Below are 17,594 nucleotides of genomic sequence, written 5' to 3'. Positions count from 1 at the left end.
TATTATGTAAATCGATTGAAAATTAACGTCACACGTGCATTTTTTTAATAAAGAGTGGTTATATATTCACACGTGCAATTGTTTTATAAAGAAAGTTATATATTCATAAGTGCACTTTTTAAACATATTTAGAAGATGATTATATTGGTCTATTGAATTAAATTCCAGCTATATTTTTTAAACAAATACAAACAATACACGTACAGTTCTTTATAAAGAACGTTTATATAAAATTTTCAATAAAAGAGGTCAAATGCTATGTTACAACATCTTCATTAAATACTTGATTTTTTGAATATATTTTATTAGATAATTATATAAATTAATTAAATTAATGTCAAATGTGCATTCCCCTATAAAGAATGTTTATATATTGATGATTCATACGATTGAGTTTAACCATATATGTTTATCTTTAAACATACTTAATAGAAGATTATATTAACCGATTGAGTTAAATTCTAACTATAGATTTCTTAGATGAACACAGACGATACATATACACATCTTTATAAAGAATGTCTACGTAAGTTTTCAGTAAAGGAGATCAAATGCTAAATTAGAATATATTAATACTTGACTTTTCAAAATATTTTTATTAGATAATTGCATAATCGATTAAATTAACGTCAATGTGCATTTTTTTATAAAGAATGTTTATATGTTAGATGATTCAGTCGATTGAGTTTATATATATATATAAATTTAAGCATGTTTTTAGAATATTATATTAATTGATCGAATTGAATTTTAGCTATAGATTTCTTAGATAAATACCGACAACACATATACACTTCTTAGTAAAGAATGTTTATATAAGTTTTTAATAAAGGATGTCAAATGCTAAGTTTAAATATATTCATTAAATATTTGACTTTTAAACATAATTTTATTAGATAATTGCATAAATCGATAAAATTAACGTCACATGCGCAACCATTTATAAAAAAATATTTATATATTAGATGATTTAGTCGATTGAGTTTAAACATATATATTAGAAGATTATATTAATAGGGTCGAGTTGAATTCTAGCTATAAATTATTTTAACAAATACTGAAAAACACATATATACTTCTTTATAAAGAATGTTTATATAAGTTTTCAACAAAGTAGGTCGAATGCTATGTTAGAACATATTCATTAAATACTTGAGTTCTGAACATATTTTTATCATATAATTGCATAAATCGATCGAATTAACATCACACGTATATTCTTTTATAAAGAATGTTTATATACTAGATTATTCAATGATTGAGACTAAACATATATATTTAAATTTAAACATATTTATTATTATTATATTGACCGATTGAGTTGAATTCTAGTTATAGATTTTTTACACAAATATAAACAGCATATGTACTCCTCTTTATAAAGAATGTTTATGTAAATTTTTAGTAAAGGAGGTCAAGTGCTAAGTTATAACATATTCACTAAATACTTGTGTTTTAAAAATATTTTTATTACATAATTATAAAAATTAATTGAATTAACATCACAATGGCATTCCTTTATATCGACAACACTTATATATATATATATTGACAAATTATAAATCTATAAATCTAATCTAGAGGGAATGAGAGGGGGCTCTAAGGAAAAAAAGAGAAGTGCTCCTAGTAGGTTTAGAACTCAAAACTTAATATAATACGAGGGAATAAAGATAAACAGCTTGACCAACAAGCCAAATGTGTTTGCTCACATATACATTTCTTTTATAAAGAATGTTTATAAAAGTTTTCAATAAATGAGATTTTCAATAAAGGAGATCAAATGCTAAGTTTGAACATATTCATTAAATATTAATATTTTAAAAACATTTTATAAGATTATAATATAAATCAATTGAAGTAACATCATATGTGATTTCTTTTATAAAGAATGTTTACATATTAAATGATTCGGTTGATTGAATTTAAACATATTTATGATTTTTCTCAAGTGATCGATGTTCAAGTTTGTATCTTTTTTATACAATTTTAATGATAGCAATTTTTTAATGATTTTTCTCATCTAGAGTTTTCACATTTTTATGTACGTTCATTCTTACTGTTATCTTTCTCAAATTTGTAACAAATTGATATCAAAACTTCTAAATTTGTTTTGCTTACAATAATGATGATCATGAAGTGTAATGAGAAAAATGCTTGTTTTCAATTGAGATTGGTTTTCAACATATTTAAATGTGTTGTTTTGATAAGAAAAATGATTGTTAGTAGGATTGTATGAATTGACACAATAATAATTAAGTTGTTCGATAGAATAGTTAATTTCGTTAAATAAAAAGCTAATTTCGTTAAATACTCTTGGTTCAAAAGGGTACAAATACACTGATAAATGTAGAGTTTTGAGAGAACACTTATATGATAATGAAAGGGTAAATGAAGACGATCAAGTTACATGTTTTACAAGGTTCAACAATTACAAGTGATACAACAACGACTTCTTCCTTTTCGGACGATGAAGATATTAGACTCGGACATATACATTTTTGGTATAAGTGAGAATAATATGGTTGATTTTAGTAGAAGATGACTTACGAAAGCATTAACAATTTGAAATTTTGTGAGCACAATATTTTTTGGGAAGTGAAAGAGAGTTTGATTCATAGAAGATATTCATAACACCATGTGAGCATTAGATTATGTACATTTTAAGCTCTAGTAACCATTTAAAGTCCCTTTTTAAGATAATTGATAATTATGTGATAATCATTAATGATTTTTCGAGAAAGGTTTGGGCATTATTTTTAAAGCAGAAAAAACGATATGTTACAATTTACCCTAAATTAATGATTATATTCATTTGTAATCTTTGTTTGGGCTATAACAGGCGTTTATACAATAGCAGAAAAGTATATTACGAGCGGAGCCCATCAGGCCTCAGCCCAAAGACGTTTCTCAAATCTAAAGAAGTACCGACCAAATTGGCTGCTCACGGCGAAAGTTTAGAACCCTTTTCCCTTAATCGGGTTCGTCAAGATTCAAACAGCCGGCTGGGCAGCAAGGAGCATACCAGCTACAAAACATAACATGACCTAACACAGATATCCATGGGGATTTTCATGAGGGCCAAAAAGTTATTCTCCACTTCTCTCAAATCCTTGACTCGGTTTCAGGTCTCTCCATGTTTTTCGTTTACATTTGTTTTTTATTTTATTTTTTATTTTGATTGTGGCATTTCGTCGAATGTCTTTTCGATACAAAACTATCTCTTACTTGTTTTTTTTTTTTGGCCTTAGAGGTGGAATCACACGTTAGGTGAAAGAAGTTTGCAAGGTGAATTATTTTCTTAAATGGTTCCAGCGCCTAATCCCGCGCTTCAACAATGTATCATGCGTTAACTAATTTAACCTCCCGCTCAGCATTTCTTTTTCCAGTCATTATCTCGGATTTGAAACTCTCGATTTTTATTAAAAATGATGTAGTTGACACCTCAAAATGGAAGAAATTCAAGCAAGCAAAATGGGGATATATGCTTCTATGATTTCGCATCCATCCTGGATAGTATTGAATGTTCTTCATAAAGGAGGTAATCATCTTTTTCTTTACCCATCTCTTTTATTAAATGTTTTCTGTTTCCAAAGCCTCGTTAATGTAGGTCCTTTAAGCTAAAAAAAATGCAAGTTGAATCTTTCACCTTTGTTTTGTTCATACTATTTACTAATTTGGTCAGATTTTTGTATGGAAAGCAATGCTACTTGCTTTTTCCCCAGGGTTATGTTTTCTTTGCGTGTTTCAGGTTTTGAGGCCTATTTAGTTGGCGGCTGTGTCAGAGATTTACTACTAAATAGAATACCTAAAGATTTTGATGTGATTACCACTGCAAATCTTAAACAGGTTTGGCCACAATTTTCTTAGTATTCTTCTTTAGTTAGAATTTATAGGGTAACGTGGGTTGATATAAAATGTTTTCTATTATTGTTCGTAATATATTGCTACAGATAAGAAGTAAATTTCATCGAGCTGTGATTATTGGACGAAGATTTCCAATATGCAGAGTGCAAATCAAAGGTTCTATAATTGAGGTCAATTTCTGGGTTCATTACTATGGGTAACTTTTTATGTTAATTCTGGATTAGAATTGCCTCAGTAGCGAGAATTTTCTTAATATATAATATTGATTTTGGATGTTTAAATAGGTATCAAGTTTTGAGACAGTTGCAAAACATGATGAAGAAAAAGAAAAAACTTTACCATCTTTAGTCCCAAACAGATGTGATGAAAAAGACTTAATCCGCTGGAGAAATAGCAGGAATCGGGACTTCACTATTAACAGGTATTAGTTCTCATATATATTTATTTTGTTTATTCCTTGGAAAGACCTATTATAGTCCATATATTAGCTTTTTAAGACCCCCATTCCCATCTTCTCCATGATTAAGCTTGAGTTTGATGCCGTCTAGTTGATAACAAGTTTGTTTGAATTTTGGGTGCAGCTTATTTTTTGACCCTTTTACGAGTAACATCTATGATTACAATGATGGAATGTCAGACCTGAAATTGTTAAAGGTGATTCTCCACCACTGCCAGTAACAATTTTATGTGTTTCATGACATGCTCTAATATTTATCCGCTGACCCGTGTTTGGTCTCAGCTACGGACGCTAATCCCTGCTCATGTGTCATTTCAAGAGGACTGTGGTAGGTGATTTTAGCTTTCCTGAGTGCAATCTCTTACAAGTTCTTTTGGATGGAACAACTTCTACATTATGGGACATTAATGGAAATTTACTGCAATTTTTCTGACCTAGCAAGAATTCTCCGGGGTTTAAGAATTGCGGCTCGCCTATGCTTGTCATTTTCAAGGGATATTGAGAGGGCAATGCATGATCTTTCGGCCTCCATTGGGGGATTAGATAAGGTAGTTAAGAAATATCAGTTTAGAACATTCATGTTGTGTGTAGCTAGTGTCACTTCTCTCACTTGCTCTTACTCGGTCTCTCTCTCTCTCTCTCTCTCTCTCTTCATTTGTGACTCTGAGTCATTCCTTGCCTCCCTTTCTTGTACCATTAAGATTTGCTTGTGGTAAACCTCAACTAGGCACAAAGAACCAACCATATTTTGTCTAATTTGCAACCCTTCTCATTTTTGGTGTAAATTAAGGTGATGTTATCAATATTTCCCTAATACTTACCGTCATAACGTTCTTCATTTATCCAGTTCAGGTTAATGCTGGAAATGAACTACATGCTGTCATATGGAGCTGCTGTGCCTTCCATCTGCTTGCTCCAGAGATTTAACCTGCTGAACATTTTACTTCCATTTCAGGTTCATGCAATTTTTAGCTTATGGTTGCCCATAATTTAATTTATTGAATTTAGTCATTATAGAGGTTAGTTGAGACTTGTTAGCTTCGCAGGCAGCATACATTAATCAACAGAGATCTGCCAAGAATTCAATGATGCTGATGGTGAGCTTGGTTTTATGTTCTGTATTTCTACACTGTTGATGAAGAAGTCCTTATTTTGTAGCATGAAGGGATTTATGAAAGTTTTGTTTTCTGTGCAATTCAAGTTGACTTTGTCAAGACTGTTTTGGGACAGTATGAATACTCAGTATTAAAAGTATTTGGAATTCAAAGCTATTTATAGATATTAGTGCATTCTCTTGACACTCTCACTCCGTGTATATTTATACTTATCTTGAAAGTTAAGGTTTGTCTTGTCGAAAGTGCAATCTGAATGCTTTTGGAGTTACAATAACCAATTGATAATTATTTATTATCTGCAAAATATAACCGTCATTTTGCTTATCTGGTTTGACATGCTTAGCATGGAAATTTGATATAGTTTTGACAATTCTTAAAATATTATTCCAGTCAATATGATTCTTTCAAGGAAGTGAAATACTTTCCACTGGCTTGTATACATATGCTTTTTAATAAGGTCTTTGAGACGCAATAATTTAGGCTTAATGGTTTGACTTCCTGAATTGTCGTCCTTTGTCTTTTTGGCAGAAATTATTCTTCAATCTGGATAAGTTGGTTTCTTGTGATCATCCCGCTGATAGCAGTCTATGGTGAGCTACTTGTCTCTTTTTCTTTGTTCTCAAGCATAGAATATCTTAAGACTATCTTTGCATTACCGATAAACTCTTGGCTATTGTAAAGAGTTGTTAGACTTTCTTTTAATTTACTGGAAACTCTGGCAATCTGTTTAGACCTTTCTCAGATTGGGTTGAAAATATTATTTCCGAGAAGGATGAGTATATATGTTGGTGGGAGTATTTTTATACTGCACATGATGGTTCATATTAGGAGGAATTATCATAATATGTAAATTAAAGGAACTTGTGGATGGTATCAAGTGGACTTTTCATGTTATTATTTCAGCATCTGAGATGTCCTTATCAATTTTCCTGAATGGAACAGGGTCGGAATGTTGATGTTTCACCTGGCATTGGTAAACAACCCTCAAGATGCTCTTGTTGTCTGGACCTTTGCTTCTGTTATATATCATGGAAATTGGAAGGAAGGTGTTGAATTTGCAAGAGAACATGCTAAATTGGATGTTAAATTCGTTCCCGAAATTGCAGGATTTTCAGAAACTAAATCAGATGAAGATCTTGCCAAAGAAGTTGCTCAGTTTGCGTCTTTAGTGCAAGATTCTGTATGGGCCTTGACAGAGACTAGCAATCTACTCGAATCAATGTCGAGATATCCATTTTCTCCATGCTCTGGCTTGGTAAGTGCCTTTGACATCCACTCCATTGAATTTTTTTAGCTTTCTTATCAGAAAGACGTGTTCATGTTTTCCATACTGAAGATAAATTAACCTGCAATCAGAAATGCCCCTATATCATCCCTTGATGTGCTTTTAGTTTCTTACTAACAATTGGCATAGTTCTAGTACATGAACGTATCTGTATACGTATCTTCTTTTAGTAAATAATTTTTATTTTTCCAGGTGTTTATACCGAAGAGCACTGCAAATAAAACTGCTAAACTTTTTGATCTGATAGTAGAAGATATTAAATCTTTCATGAAAGGAAGAGGGAGAATAAGTCCCGAGATTAACTATCACCTGCTTGGGACAGGGGATCCATGTGAGACGAGATATGTGCTTGGAAAATTATCTTAGAAACAATGAAGGCTGGTCCCTATGGAGATGCAGCAGAAATAGCCTCTGATGAGAAAGACCGCCTACAACCAAAGGCAACTGAGGAAATTCTGACCAATAATAAATCTCCAGTGAAGAAGGATAAAAAACTTGCCCCATCATTATCAAATCCTGACGGCAGGGGAAGCATGCCGAAGAGTCAAAAATTGGTTGAGAGCAACCAGAATCCTTCCGGGCTACATACTGCTACAAAGAACCAGAAAGCGGTTGCTGATGAGAAAGACAGCCTACTAAAGGCAATGGAGGAAATTTTGACCAATAATAAAACTCCAATTAAGGAAAAAAAACGTGCCCCATCATTATCAAGTCCTGGCAGCAAGGGAAGCATGCTGAAGAAGCAAAAATTGGATGAGCTACATACTGCTATAAAGAACTGGAAAGCAGTTGCAAAAGATGAACTCAACATATCGGAGAAGGAAATAGGTCATTTACAGGGTCAGAAAAAGACAGTGGTAAAGGAATCGAAAAGCAAGAAGGATAAGGCAAAGAAATCTAAGCAGCATTCGAAGTTAGTAACAGAGAATCTGAAACCCTATATTCAACCAGATGCAGCGAAGGGAAAAACAGAACAGAAAGGAACAACAGGAAAGGAGAGAAGCGGTGTAAGTTCACTTTCTAGTCTCTTCAGGAGACCACTTTGATTATGATGCATTTGCATGCTACAATTTATTCAGGAGACCAATGTTGTGTTAACAGGACGAATAGAGAACTGAGAGGAGAGGTATTAGATGAAACATTTTCCTATTTGTATGTCATTAAATAGGATTGCATTAACAAAATTTTGACAGTTTAGCGGGTTGATGTGCTTATATTAATTTAAGCATTATTTGTATTAGTAATTTTGTATTACATTTTGTTGTGCCCGTCCCTCGTGATTGCTCAATTCATAGCTTGTGTGAAATTTTTTACTTGTGAAGCATAGCACAAAAATGAAAATTTGACCGATTGTGATCACAATAATAGAATTAAGGTCAAATATGCAAATGGTTATTATGTAAAACGATCATTGAATCTATTAGATTATTATAAAATGATTATTAGATGTTTTAAATACGATTGTGTAGTTGCATCAAATTACACTCAATTATACAATGATTTTTCTAATGTTTTAAATCATTTTTCATATAATTACATTGTGATGTTTACAAATATTTTAACTGCAAAATTGGAGGATGTACGTAATATAGTTAACATCAAATAAGTTCTTATCTTTTTCTCCAATAATTGAAATGTAATATTGATATTTAATTATATTTAATTTAACGAAATTTATAATTATATTAAAATCAAGAGTTTAAATTGAATTTTTACTCTTTAAAGTTAAACATGTACTTTTTTCCAACTATAATTAAACTAAACTATATTTTGAAAAATAAAAATAATATTTATTTCTTGCATCCCACGGATTAGAATTAGATTAGTGTACCAGTACCTTTCCATTTCAGTTTATATTATTATGATAAGCAAAATACGAAGAAAAAAGGAAGATACAACTACCCAAAAGAAACCTAAACTCAAGTCATTCCAAAACGGCACCGTTGTGTTTGTCCACTTCTCACCTACCCTCCCGGAGAAAGCAAATCAGCAACAGCCGCAGGAAGTATCATGGGTCTATTTACTTTTCCCTTCACTTGGAGGTGTAGCCAAAATATCATTCAAAAGAACACTTTTTCTATAAATACTCTCCACTTGCTTTCAGATCTTTTCCACTAGATTGTTAACCTCCCTCAAACTTTACTCTGAAAATCTACGTCCATGGCGGCAACACCCTTAACAACCCCACACACAACTCTCCTTCAAAAAACCCACCAAAGCCATGCCTTTCTCAAACCCAACGCCGCCTTCCATTACCGAGCCTCACGCAAGCCCTTCTCTGTTTCGTGTTCATCGACCATCCAAGATCGCCCCTCCCTCCAATCCCAGTCTCAAGATCGGGTCTTTAACTTCGCCGCGGGTCCCGCCACCTTGCCCGAGAATGTCCTCCTCAAGGCCCAGGCTGACCTCTACAACTGGCGCGGATCTGGCATGAGCGTCATGGAAATGAGCCACCGCGGGAAAGATTTCCGTTCCATTATTGAGAAAGCCGAGGCCGATCTACGTGCCCTTCTCAACATCTCCAAAGACTACGCCGTTTTGTTCCTCCAAGGCGGGGCGACCACTCAGTTCGCTTCTGTCCCTTTGAATCTCTGTCAGCCTGATGACATCGTTGATTATCTTGTTACCGGTTCGTGGGGAGATAAGGCTTTCAAAGAAGCTAAGAAATACTGCAAGCCCAAAGTCGTTTGGAATGGGAAATCGGAGAATTACGTGAGGGTTCCCGCGTTTGATGGTTTGGAACTAAGCCCGGATGCCAAGTATTTGCATATATGCGCAAATGAGACTATTTATGGAGTTGAGTTCAAGGACTATCCGGTTCCCGGCAATCCATATGGGGTTCTTGTAGCTGATATGTCTTCCAATTTTTGTTCCAAGCCTGTTGATGTAACCAAGTTTGGGTTGATTTATGCCGGTGCGCAGAAGAATGTTGGGCCATCAGGGGTTTGCATCGTGATCGTGAGGAAAGATCTTATAGGAAATGCACAAGAGATTGCCTCAGTGATGCTTGATTACAAGATCCACGCTGACAACAACTCTTTGTATAATACGCCTCCTTGTTTCGGGATCTATATGTGCGGGCTGGTGTTTGAAGATCTTTTGGAACAGGGAGGACTGAAGGAGGTTGAGAAGAAGAATGAAAAGAAAGCTGGTATTTTGTACAATGCCATTGATGACAGCAAAGGTTTCTACAGGTGTCCTGTCGAGAAATCCGTGAGGTCCCTGATGAATGTTCCGTTTACATTGGAGAAGCCGGAGTTGGAGGCCGAGTTTCTGAAGGAAGCCGAGAAGGAGAAGATGGTGCAGCTTAAGGGACATAGGTCGGTCGGTGGCATGCGAGCTTCCATTTACAATGCTATGCCTTTGGCTGGAGTTGAGAAGTTGGTTTCTTTCATGAAGGATTTCCAGGCAATGCATGCTTGATTCATGTCTCTTTCTATACAAGTGCTATTGTTCTCTTATGTTTGTGTTCACTCTTTATGTTTTTGCTTTGGTTTCAAGTACTATTGATGATAAATTGCTAGCTTTCATGTGTTTTTGTATGGGAAAATACTGAAAGTTCCCAAGCAGGGAAAGTTTGGCAAGATTTTTGTAATAGGTTGGAGACATGGGTTTGCTTGTTTCATTTCCCATTCAGATTCTTAGGTTCACAATATTAAATATTTATAATAAATCTCTTGAATTTTGATGTTTATGTTTTCCATTATCAATTGCACAACACATTTGAATTTTGGTATATGTGTAGAATTTTACATTCCCTCAACCAAAACCGAGTTTTTTTTAGTCCTCAACGCAATGAATCAGGAAGAAACTCCTGCTTAGGGCATTAGATGCAAATAGGAGCAACCTCAGAGGAAAATTTGGTGAGATTCAACAAACGGCCTATGTTGCATAACTAGGATTGCATCTGCAGCATGTTAAGTTTCGTTTTCTCTATTCATCTGAAAAATTCTATATATAGGCTTATTGCACTTGAGCATCTCTGGTTGCAGAAACCAAGGTTCATATGCACATATATAAGAACATCTTGTTGTGATATATATGTTACATGCAGTAGGTAGGAAGACTTGCCTAATATCGTGGTATATGCTATAGCAATTATAAGGAAAGTATATTAAGCATCAGACGGTGAATTGAAATCACCTCTTCAGAACTAAACTGAAGAAGCATAATTGTAACAGGAAGTAAATCTCCCACTTTACGTATTTGAAGAACCAGCAATGGTTCCAAAACATCATATGCATCGCATTTGAAGAAGTGTATAAAGCAATTAAATTCAATTAAGTCCTGCCTGTGTGATTGCGAATTTTTGTACCTGTTTCTGGAAGAGCTACTAATTACTGTCTCATTAACTTAACTAAGCCTGCCTCAAGGTCGGTTCTTTCCTGAAAAATAACATTCTTAGTTCCCATGCCAACATGAAGCCTTCCTTGCATTATTTTTCTAGATATTAACATTAAACTTTAACATGAAGAGAATTATGCGTTTAAACACTTAATGATGGAATATCTGAAGTATACAAGGGTGACAAATATGATTCTCTTCATTTGTCTGTTCATCGAATTGGCCCGATTGTGTTTGTGGAAAACTCTCCTTATAGTTTGTGCAACTGCAACATAGGAGCAAACTTATCATTTTAAATTTGAATTATTGTGTTCAACTTATTTTGTGTAATCCATTTTCCTTCATTTGCAGAACCATAAAAATTATAAAAATATTAACTCTATAATTGATATTTTGTAATTAATAGATCTTAATGATGTAAACAATTTGGGCTTATTTCATTCTTTTTATTGGTATATGGACCAAATTGACCCATTCAATGGTAGTTGGATTAATAAGAATCAATCTCTATGATAAAATAATAAAGGAATTAATTGGAAACAAGCTTTACCAAAAAAACTAAATTGATTAATTTAATAATAGATGGGCTAAATTAATACAGTCCCTATAATAGAAGGACCTGACAGAAACTTCAGCAATAGCAAACGAAGGCAGGGACTTGAAACGAAAAGAACATAAATAGGAAACTTCCTTGACCGTGTTCGTTTCCATCCTCATTAATTCCCTTGTTTCAATCTCTGTCTGCTACGAACTTTCCTAAAAATCTATCTTCTCTCGATCTAAACAGGAATCTTCTTATTAGCATATATATCTTCACAATTTCTTCTCAATTAATGGGGATTTAAATACGTGTTGAAATTAATTAAAATGCATGGAGAGAGAGACATTAACAAGATGAAAACATGATTAAAACACTGCCTCCCCTTCACAATCTGTCCCTCCATTTTTTTCCTCTCTGTTTAGAACTAACCCGCTGCTCAAAGGGTGCACAATACTACGTATTTACAGGTCAATCTCAAAGGAAAATCAAGAGCAAAATGAAGAAAAGTTTTTACAGCTGTAGTAGAAGTATGTAAAAAGGATTTATATTGATATGATCCATGAGATGCACCTCATGGAGTAGATGGAGACAGAAGGAGAAACGGAATCAAGGGCGGGTGCACCGTGAACCCTTGGATGATCACTCTCCAATCCATAGTCCATCGGACGGTACCCCAAATCTTCATCATGATCATACACGAATTCTGGGATCTCTATCTCCTTCCTCTTCACGTGCTCCCATAGATAATCCACCCTATTCACGTACCTCAATTTCCCGTACAACCTGCCATAGATAAAATCCATTATATGCCAGAAAAAGATGGAATGAAACGGTTTGGTTTGGTTTACCCTCCGGTGAAGAGAAAGCGACCAAAGGTGGCAAGGAAGAGCCGAGCCTGGAGGCCAGGGTGCACAAAGTAGACGGCTTGGAGATTATCCTTGACGTCGACGGGGATGGCCTCGTAGATTGATTTGAGGGCTGAGATTCCGGGGAAGTTCTCGCTCCGTTGAACGCCGGTGTGCACATAAAAACTCTTAGTTGACACCTACCCTATCTCTTAGGTTGCAAATTCGGTACCTACTAAGGGTAAAATTCTTCTTCTGTCTCTCCTAGATAGGAATTGTTTGAAGAAAAAAAAATTTACTCCATCTTTTCTTGTTTTCTTTGTTATCTATATTACTATATATACGTAACTATAAAATTATGTAATTTAATATTTGTTTGTTGTCTTGTAGAATTATTCGACCGCTGTTGGATTAAGAAACAAATTATTTCTTTTCTTTTATGACTTGTTGAAATATCAAAGGCTACAAGAGCTGCAGTTAAGACAACAGTGAATTCCATGAAAGATCTTGGTGCATAAGACAAACCATTTTTAAATATACTTGATACTAAGAAGATGGAGTAAAAGATTTAGAATCAAGAGAGAAAGTATGTGATTCACTTTGTTAAACCGTCGTCATTGTCGTTGTTGTTATTGTAATAAAAAGATATATATCTAATAAAAGAAGATCTTGAAATGATGATGGATTGTTCGATCTTATTAAAAAAATATGTAAATTTTGTCTTACATATTAATAAGATGTGTAAGAGATTAAGAACATTACTGCTTTCTTTCAGAAAATATTAAAGAGAAATGGTTGAAAAATACTAATTTTTACAAAGATTATGAAAATAAGAAATCTTTCCAAGTATGAAATGCTTCTTGCATGAGAAAATATTAGCAGAGATGGACACAAGGTGGATTAATTCTTTATATTCTTTGTTAAAGGAATTCAAAAGGAATTATGTATTAAGCAATTACCAAAATATAATTTCTATCAATTATCTTCTCACTTTGATCTTTTATTCCTTTTATGGATGTGTATATTATGTGTCTATTTATAAAATATAAAATTTATATATTAATAATAAATGTTATTTAAATAATATATCAAAATAATTTTATAATTTTTTATACATTTTTTATTTAATAATTAAAATTTAGTTTATTAAAAATAAAGTATATCATAAAGATTAATACATTTTATTTTTAAATAATTTTATATTCTTAATCAAACACTTTCGGATAATTTTTAAAATTTTGGTTAAATTAATTTTTGGTTTTTCAACTGAATTTACGGGTTTCACACCCTAAATAAGTAGGGAACAAAATATCCTAAAATTAATAAAAATGTAAAAAAAAATAGTATTAGTTTTAAGAGTTTATTTATTTAAGGTCGTCTTATAACAAATTTAAAATATATTTGATTTAGATTATTTTTTTATTTTAATCCATTTTGATTTGAAACAAATGAGTTGTATATAAAAAATTGAAATTATAGAATTAAATAGTTAAATAAAGTTAAAATTAAATTGCAAAATAAAAAAATCTCGAACTGATATATTTACGGGTCACGTTATTTGGGGTGGCTTTTGAGCCAATGAGATAGAAGAATGGGTGTTGGAGTTCGGGCAAATGGGTTTAAAGTTTGAACGATATTTTGTTGATATTCCCACGTGTAGGAAATCTCGGCCAGACATAGAGAAGTGTGCAGCAGATAACATGAACACCCCACCTTCCGACGGTTTCAAAACTTATCCATGCAATTACAGACGTCGGTCTATGTCACCACCCCCTTTCGATTCCTTTGTTTTTATCCAAAGCCATTTCAACTGATTACTCAACTGATTACTCAACCGTCAAAAACTTTCGTGTCGTTGATTCTCCTCTCTTTTTTCACCTCAAAATCTTCATCAATCACCAACCAATCTACCCTTTAAAAAGTTGGAACCAGGAACATCACCCCATCCATTGCCAAATTTCCCTACTAAACCAACCAACCATGGAAGCCAAATCGTTTCTTTCTTCTTCTTCTTCTTCTCCCTTCACGCTCTCTTCCCTTCCTTCTCCTCTTTTGCCTCAACATCTCCACTACAAGGGCCTGTTCTCAGTTCCTGTAAATCCGCAGACATGTCGAATAGCCGTTGTCCACGAGAAGTTCAGCTTCTGGTACGGATGCCCTAAGAAACTAAACTAATCTCTTTTTGGTTTTTCTTTAGCGTTTTGGAGACTACTTGAGTATTGTTGTATGTTTATGTATGTGAAGCACAAAGGCAAATCTTAGAGGAAATGTGCAGGTGACTGGAGTTCCGACTTCTGTTCCGGTGAGAGTAGCACACGAGCTTTATCAAGCTGGGCATCGATATTTGGATGTTAGGTAAAAAAAAATTTCAGTTTAAATTGAATCTTAAAAGCTCCGATTATTGTAAAGCAAGGGCTTCAATTTCTTTTTATTTTTTATTTTGTAGGACTCCTGAAGAGTTCAGTGCAGGGCATGTTCCTGGGGCCATTAACATTCCTTACATGTACAAACTTGGATCAGGTTAGTTCCAAATTTATCTTCTTTTAGAGCTAATTTGTGTCTCAAGTTATCTTCATTTTTAGCTAAATGAAGACAACGACCGATGTCTGGTCTGGTGTCTTGACTCGTGTATTACTTTACGTTTACTCCGATGTTGATTTGATGGGTAGGGGTACTTGCTTAATGCGTTTGCAAATTGCAAGCATGGTTTGATGATTTTTTCTTTGCCTTGCAACTGAGTTTTAGCTAGTTTTCTAAAAAAACGTGTTTTTGCTTGCAGGAATGGCAAAGAACCACAGTTTTCTGGCAGAAGTATCAGCACACTTTGGACAATATGATGAGATTATAGTTGTGGGTTTTTGTTTCCAATGGAACTCAGAACCTTTTCTTTCAGAACATGTCCATTTTAATGACAAAATTGCTTGGTTTTGCAGGGGTGCCAACTTGGGAAGCGGTCTCTAATGGCTGCCACTGATCTTCAAGCTGCTGTAAGCACATAGATATTTCTGAATTGGTTCTAAATCAGCCATTATTTCTGTATATTGAACTCGAAAACAAGCATATTGGTTTGGTTGGATTTTCAATCTTTGCACATAAGCTAATCTTTGAGCTACCCAAGAACTTTGTTCATATAGGCTATCCTTTTGAACTAACAAGTTAGTTCTAGTACTTTTGCTAGGTTAATCTACATGTTGAAGATGGATAGAAGCTAATCACAACTTCTACCATTGATTCTTTTTTCAGGGCTTTACTGCTGTCACTGACATTGCGGGAGGGTATGCCGCGTGGACTCAGAACGGGCTTCCGACGGAATGATGATGTTGTAGCCACAGAATAAGGTGCTGATACAATAATAAACTAAGAAGATCAAGTGATGCAAAGATCTAACTTATTAGTGTTGTAGCCACAAGATGCTCTTGTTGCTGTGTGGAGAAGGAAACAGAAACAAACAAACAATGAATGAATGGTACTAGTCTAGTTTGTACATAAAAAATCTCTTCTTTGCTCTTGATTGACATATCACTTCTTGTCCTGGCTTGCCCCTTATGGACTGATGCAATAAACCAGAACTAGTAAGTTCTGGTTTTGATATTTGCCATTAACCACATCAGCAGCCCAATGCAAAAGGTGATAAGAGTCAATATAGTACTATAAACTTCTTGTAAAAATAAATATTAAACCTATGGCAACAAGATATAGCTAGCTAGCTTACACACGTTACAATACCATCAGCTCATCGACAAGAACATGGATGGAAAAAAGATTTTAGACTAGGAAGTTCGTTTAAGAGACGAAAATAGAAGAAAATACAAAGAATACATCTAATTATATGAAAATTAAAAATTTTCAAGGGACGATTGTCTTAAAGCTGTGAAGCTAGAATTCAGGCTTTAAAGCTGTGAAGCGTCAGAGATATGAAAGAGTACATAAGATATTGGCACGGCTCAATCAGACCAAAACCATTGATGCTTTCGACTCTTGAAAGATCAACAAATGCCTTTTGTTTCATGTCTGAGTGAAGCAGGCCGATATCACAGTTACTATTCCATGCAACTTCAGGGCACGACAGCAAGCCTTGGGGGAAGCTTGCCCCAACAAGATCCCTAAACAATAAGGAACGAATCAGAGAAGAGAAAAGTGTAGAATATCGGGAAGAAAATATGGGTTTTAAAGAAGAGAGCAAATGAAAGAGAGAGAAAGTAAAGAAGTTTGATGGGGGGACTAAAGAGGGTCAGCTAGAGCATTTAAAACATCCATGATTCTCTCTTCCTTTTTCTCTGCCTTCAAAACTTACACACAGTCAAACATAACGTTTATCATTCATCGGTAGCTAGTAGCATCGATATGATCATATGAACATACGGCTGTGCATCTAATATAGATCAAGAAAAAGCTTGTCCTTTAAGGTGATCACATGGGCGGTGGGTGACGCAATAATGCAGAGACGTTGAGACTTGAGAGTTAGCCCATGCCATGATCGTGATATTATCTTTGTGCATCATTAATGAAGGAATCTCTATCTGGGACGAACAGACAGCAACATTAATAGGCAAGGCAAGGAAACGCATTATTTTTAGTAACTGGAACCGTCGTTTCAATCCAGTTTGGTTGTAGTTGCTTTGCTTGGAGTTGAAGGGTAATTACTAATTACGCTACAAGTACCAGCAAGAGATTACATTTTGCATTTTATCCCCTTTTCTTATTATATATATGGTTAATTCCACAACCATCACCGGCCTATAGTTCAGATTTTAAATTTTTTCCTAAAAGTTCAAAATGTTTTAATTGATTCATCATAGTATCAACATTGTATCAATCAAGTCTTTCAATCATCCTACTGAATTCAACTTGAATGTTAAATGCCAACTTAAATCCAAGCTGGAGCATTTTCTTCTTTCTAATTCGTCATATCTAAGTTGTTCATGTGATAGGAACAAACTTGTTTAAAATTCAACCCACTTGTTTTATATAAGTTTTAGGATAGATTAAGCTAGTGTTAGAAAGACATGATTGGTACAACATTAGTATTTTGAAGATTCAAATAGAATATTTTGAAGTTTAACGACTAATTTAGAATATGGTTTATAATTTGAGGATGCCTTGCAGAAATAGCCCTTTATATATTCAATTTACTTTACATGGC

At 34.0% G+C, this 17,594-nt stretch overlaps 3 protein-coding genes and 1 pseudogene across 3 annotated transcripts; 3 read left to right on the top strand and 1 right to left on the bottom strand.

Moving 5' to 3' along the window:
• The first annotated feature begins 3,334 nt into the window (after positions 1–3,334).
• LOC120183814 lies at positions 3,335–7,991 on the top strand (annotated as a pseudogene).
• An 849-nt stretch (positions 7,992–8,840) lies between these two features.
• Positions 8,841–10,415, top strand: LOC120183807 (phosphoserine aminotransferase 2, chloroplastic-like). Its single transcript, XM_039188431.1, has one exon. The coding sequence runs from the start codon at positions 8,882–8,884 to the stop codon at positions 10,142–10,144; it is 1,263 nt and encodes a 420-aa protein (XP_039044362.1). The 5' UTR covers positions 8,841–8,881; the 3' UTR covers positions 10,145–10,415.
• Positions 10,416–12,017: 1,602 nt separating this feature from the next.
• On the bottom strand, positions 12,018–12,950 carry LOC120183813 (ganglioside-induced differentiation-associated protein 2-like). The gene is made up of 3 exons (XM_039188436.1): positions 12,918–12,950; positions 12,455–12,651; positions 12,018–12,389 (listed from the first exon to the last, which is right to left on the bottom strand). The coding sequence occupies exons 1-3, from the start codon at positions 12,948–12,950 to the stop codon at positions 12,149–12,151; spliced, it is 471 nt and encodes a 156-aa protein (XP_039044367.1). The 3' UTR covers positions 12,018–12,148.
• Positions 12,951–14,401: 1,451 nt separating this feature from the next.
• LOC120183810 (thiosulfate sulfurtransferase 16, chloroplastic-like) lies at positions 14,402–15,817 on the top strand. Its single transcript, XM_039188434.1, has 6 exons — positions 14,402–14,598; positions 14,696–14,806; positions 14,898–14,971; positions 15,231–15,301; positions 15,385–15,438; positions 15,695–15,817. The coding sequence occupies exons 1-6, from the start codon at positions 14,432–14,434 to the stop codon at positions 15,764–15,766; spliced, it is 549 nt and encodes a 182-aa protein (XP_039044365.1). The 5' UTR covers positions 14,402–14,431; the 3' UTR covers positions 15,767–15,817.
• Positions 15,818–17,594: the final 1,777 nt, after the last annotated feature.

The sequence above is a fragment of the Hibiscus syriacus genome, unplaced genomic scaffold (assembly GCF_006381635.1).
Source record: "Hibiscus syriacus cultivar Baekdansim isolate YM2019G1 unplaced genomic scaffold, ASM638163v2 tig00112813_pilon, whole genome shotgun sequence".
Taxonomy (NCBI): Eukaryota; Viridiplantae; Streptophyta; class Magnoliopsida; order Malvales; family Malvaceae; genus Hibiscus; species Hibiscus syriacus.
This window is presented reverse-complemented; position numbering and strand designations above follow the sequence as displayed.

Coding starts and splice junctions, on each gene's coding strand:
- LOC120183813 (XM_039188436.1), bottom strand. CDS start 12,950: ATGGAATTCACTGTTGTCTTAACTGCAGCTCTT. Junction 12,652..12,917: donor TTGTCTTAACTGCAGCTCTT/GTAGCCTTTGAT, acceptor GAGATAGGGTAG/GTGTCAACTAAGAGTTTTTA. Junction 12,390..12,454: donor CGCTTTCTCTTCACCGGAGG/GTAAACCAAACC, acceptor TATCTATGGCAG/GTTGTACGGGAAATTGAGGT.
- LOC120183810 (XM_039188434.1), top strand. CDS start 14,432: ATGGAAGCCAAATCGTTTCTTTCTTCTTCTTCTTCTTCTCCCTTCACG. Junction 14,599..14,695: donor CACGAGAAGTTCAGCTTCTG/GTACGGATGCCC, acceptor ATGTATGTGAAG/CACAAAGGCAAATCTTAGAG. Junction 14,972..15,230: donor CATGTACAAACTTGGATCAG/GTTAGTTCCAAA, acceptor TTTTGCTTGCAG/GAATGGCAAAGAACCACAGT.
- LOC120183807 (XM_039188431.1), top strand. CDS start 8,882: ATGGCGGCAACACCCTTAACAACCCCACACACAACTCTCCTTCAAAAA.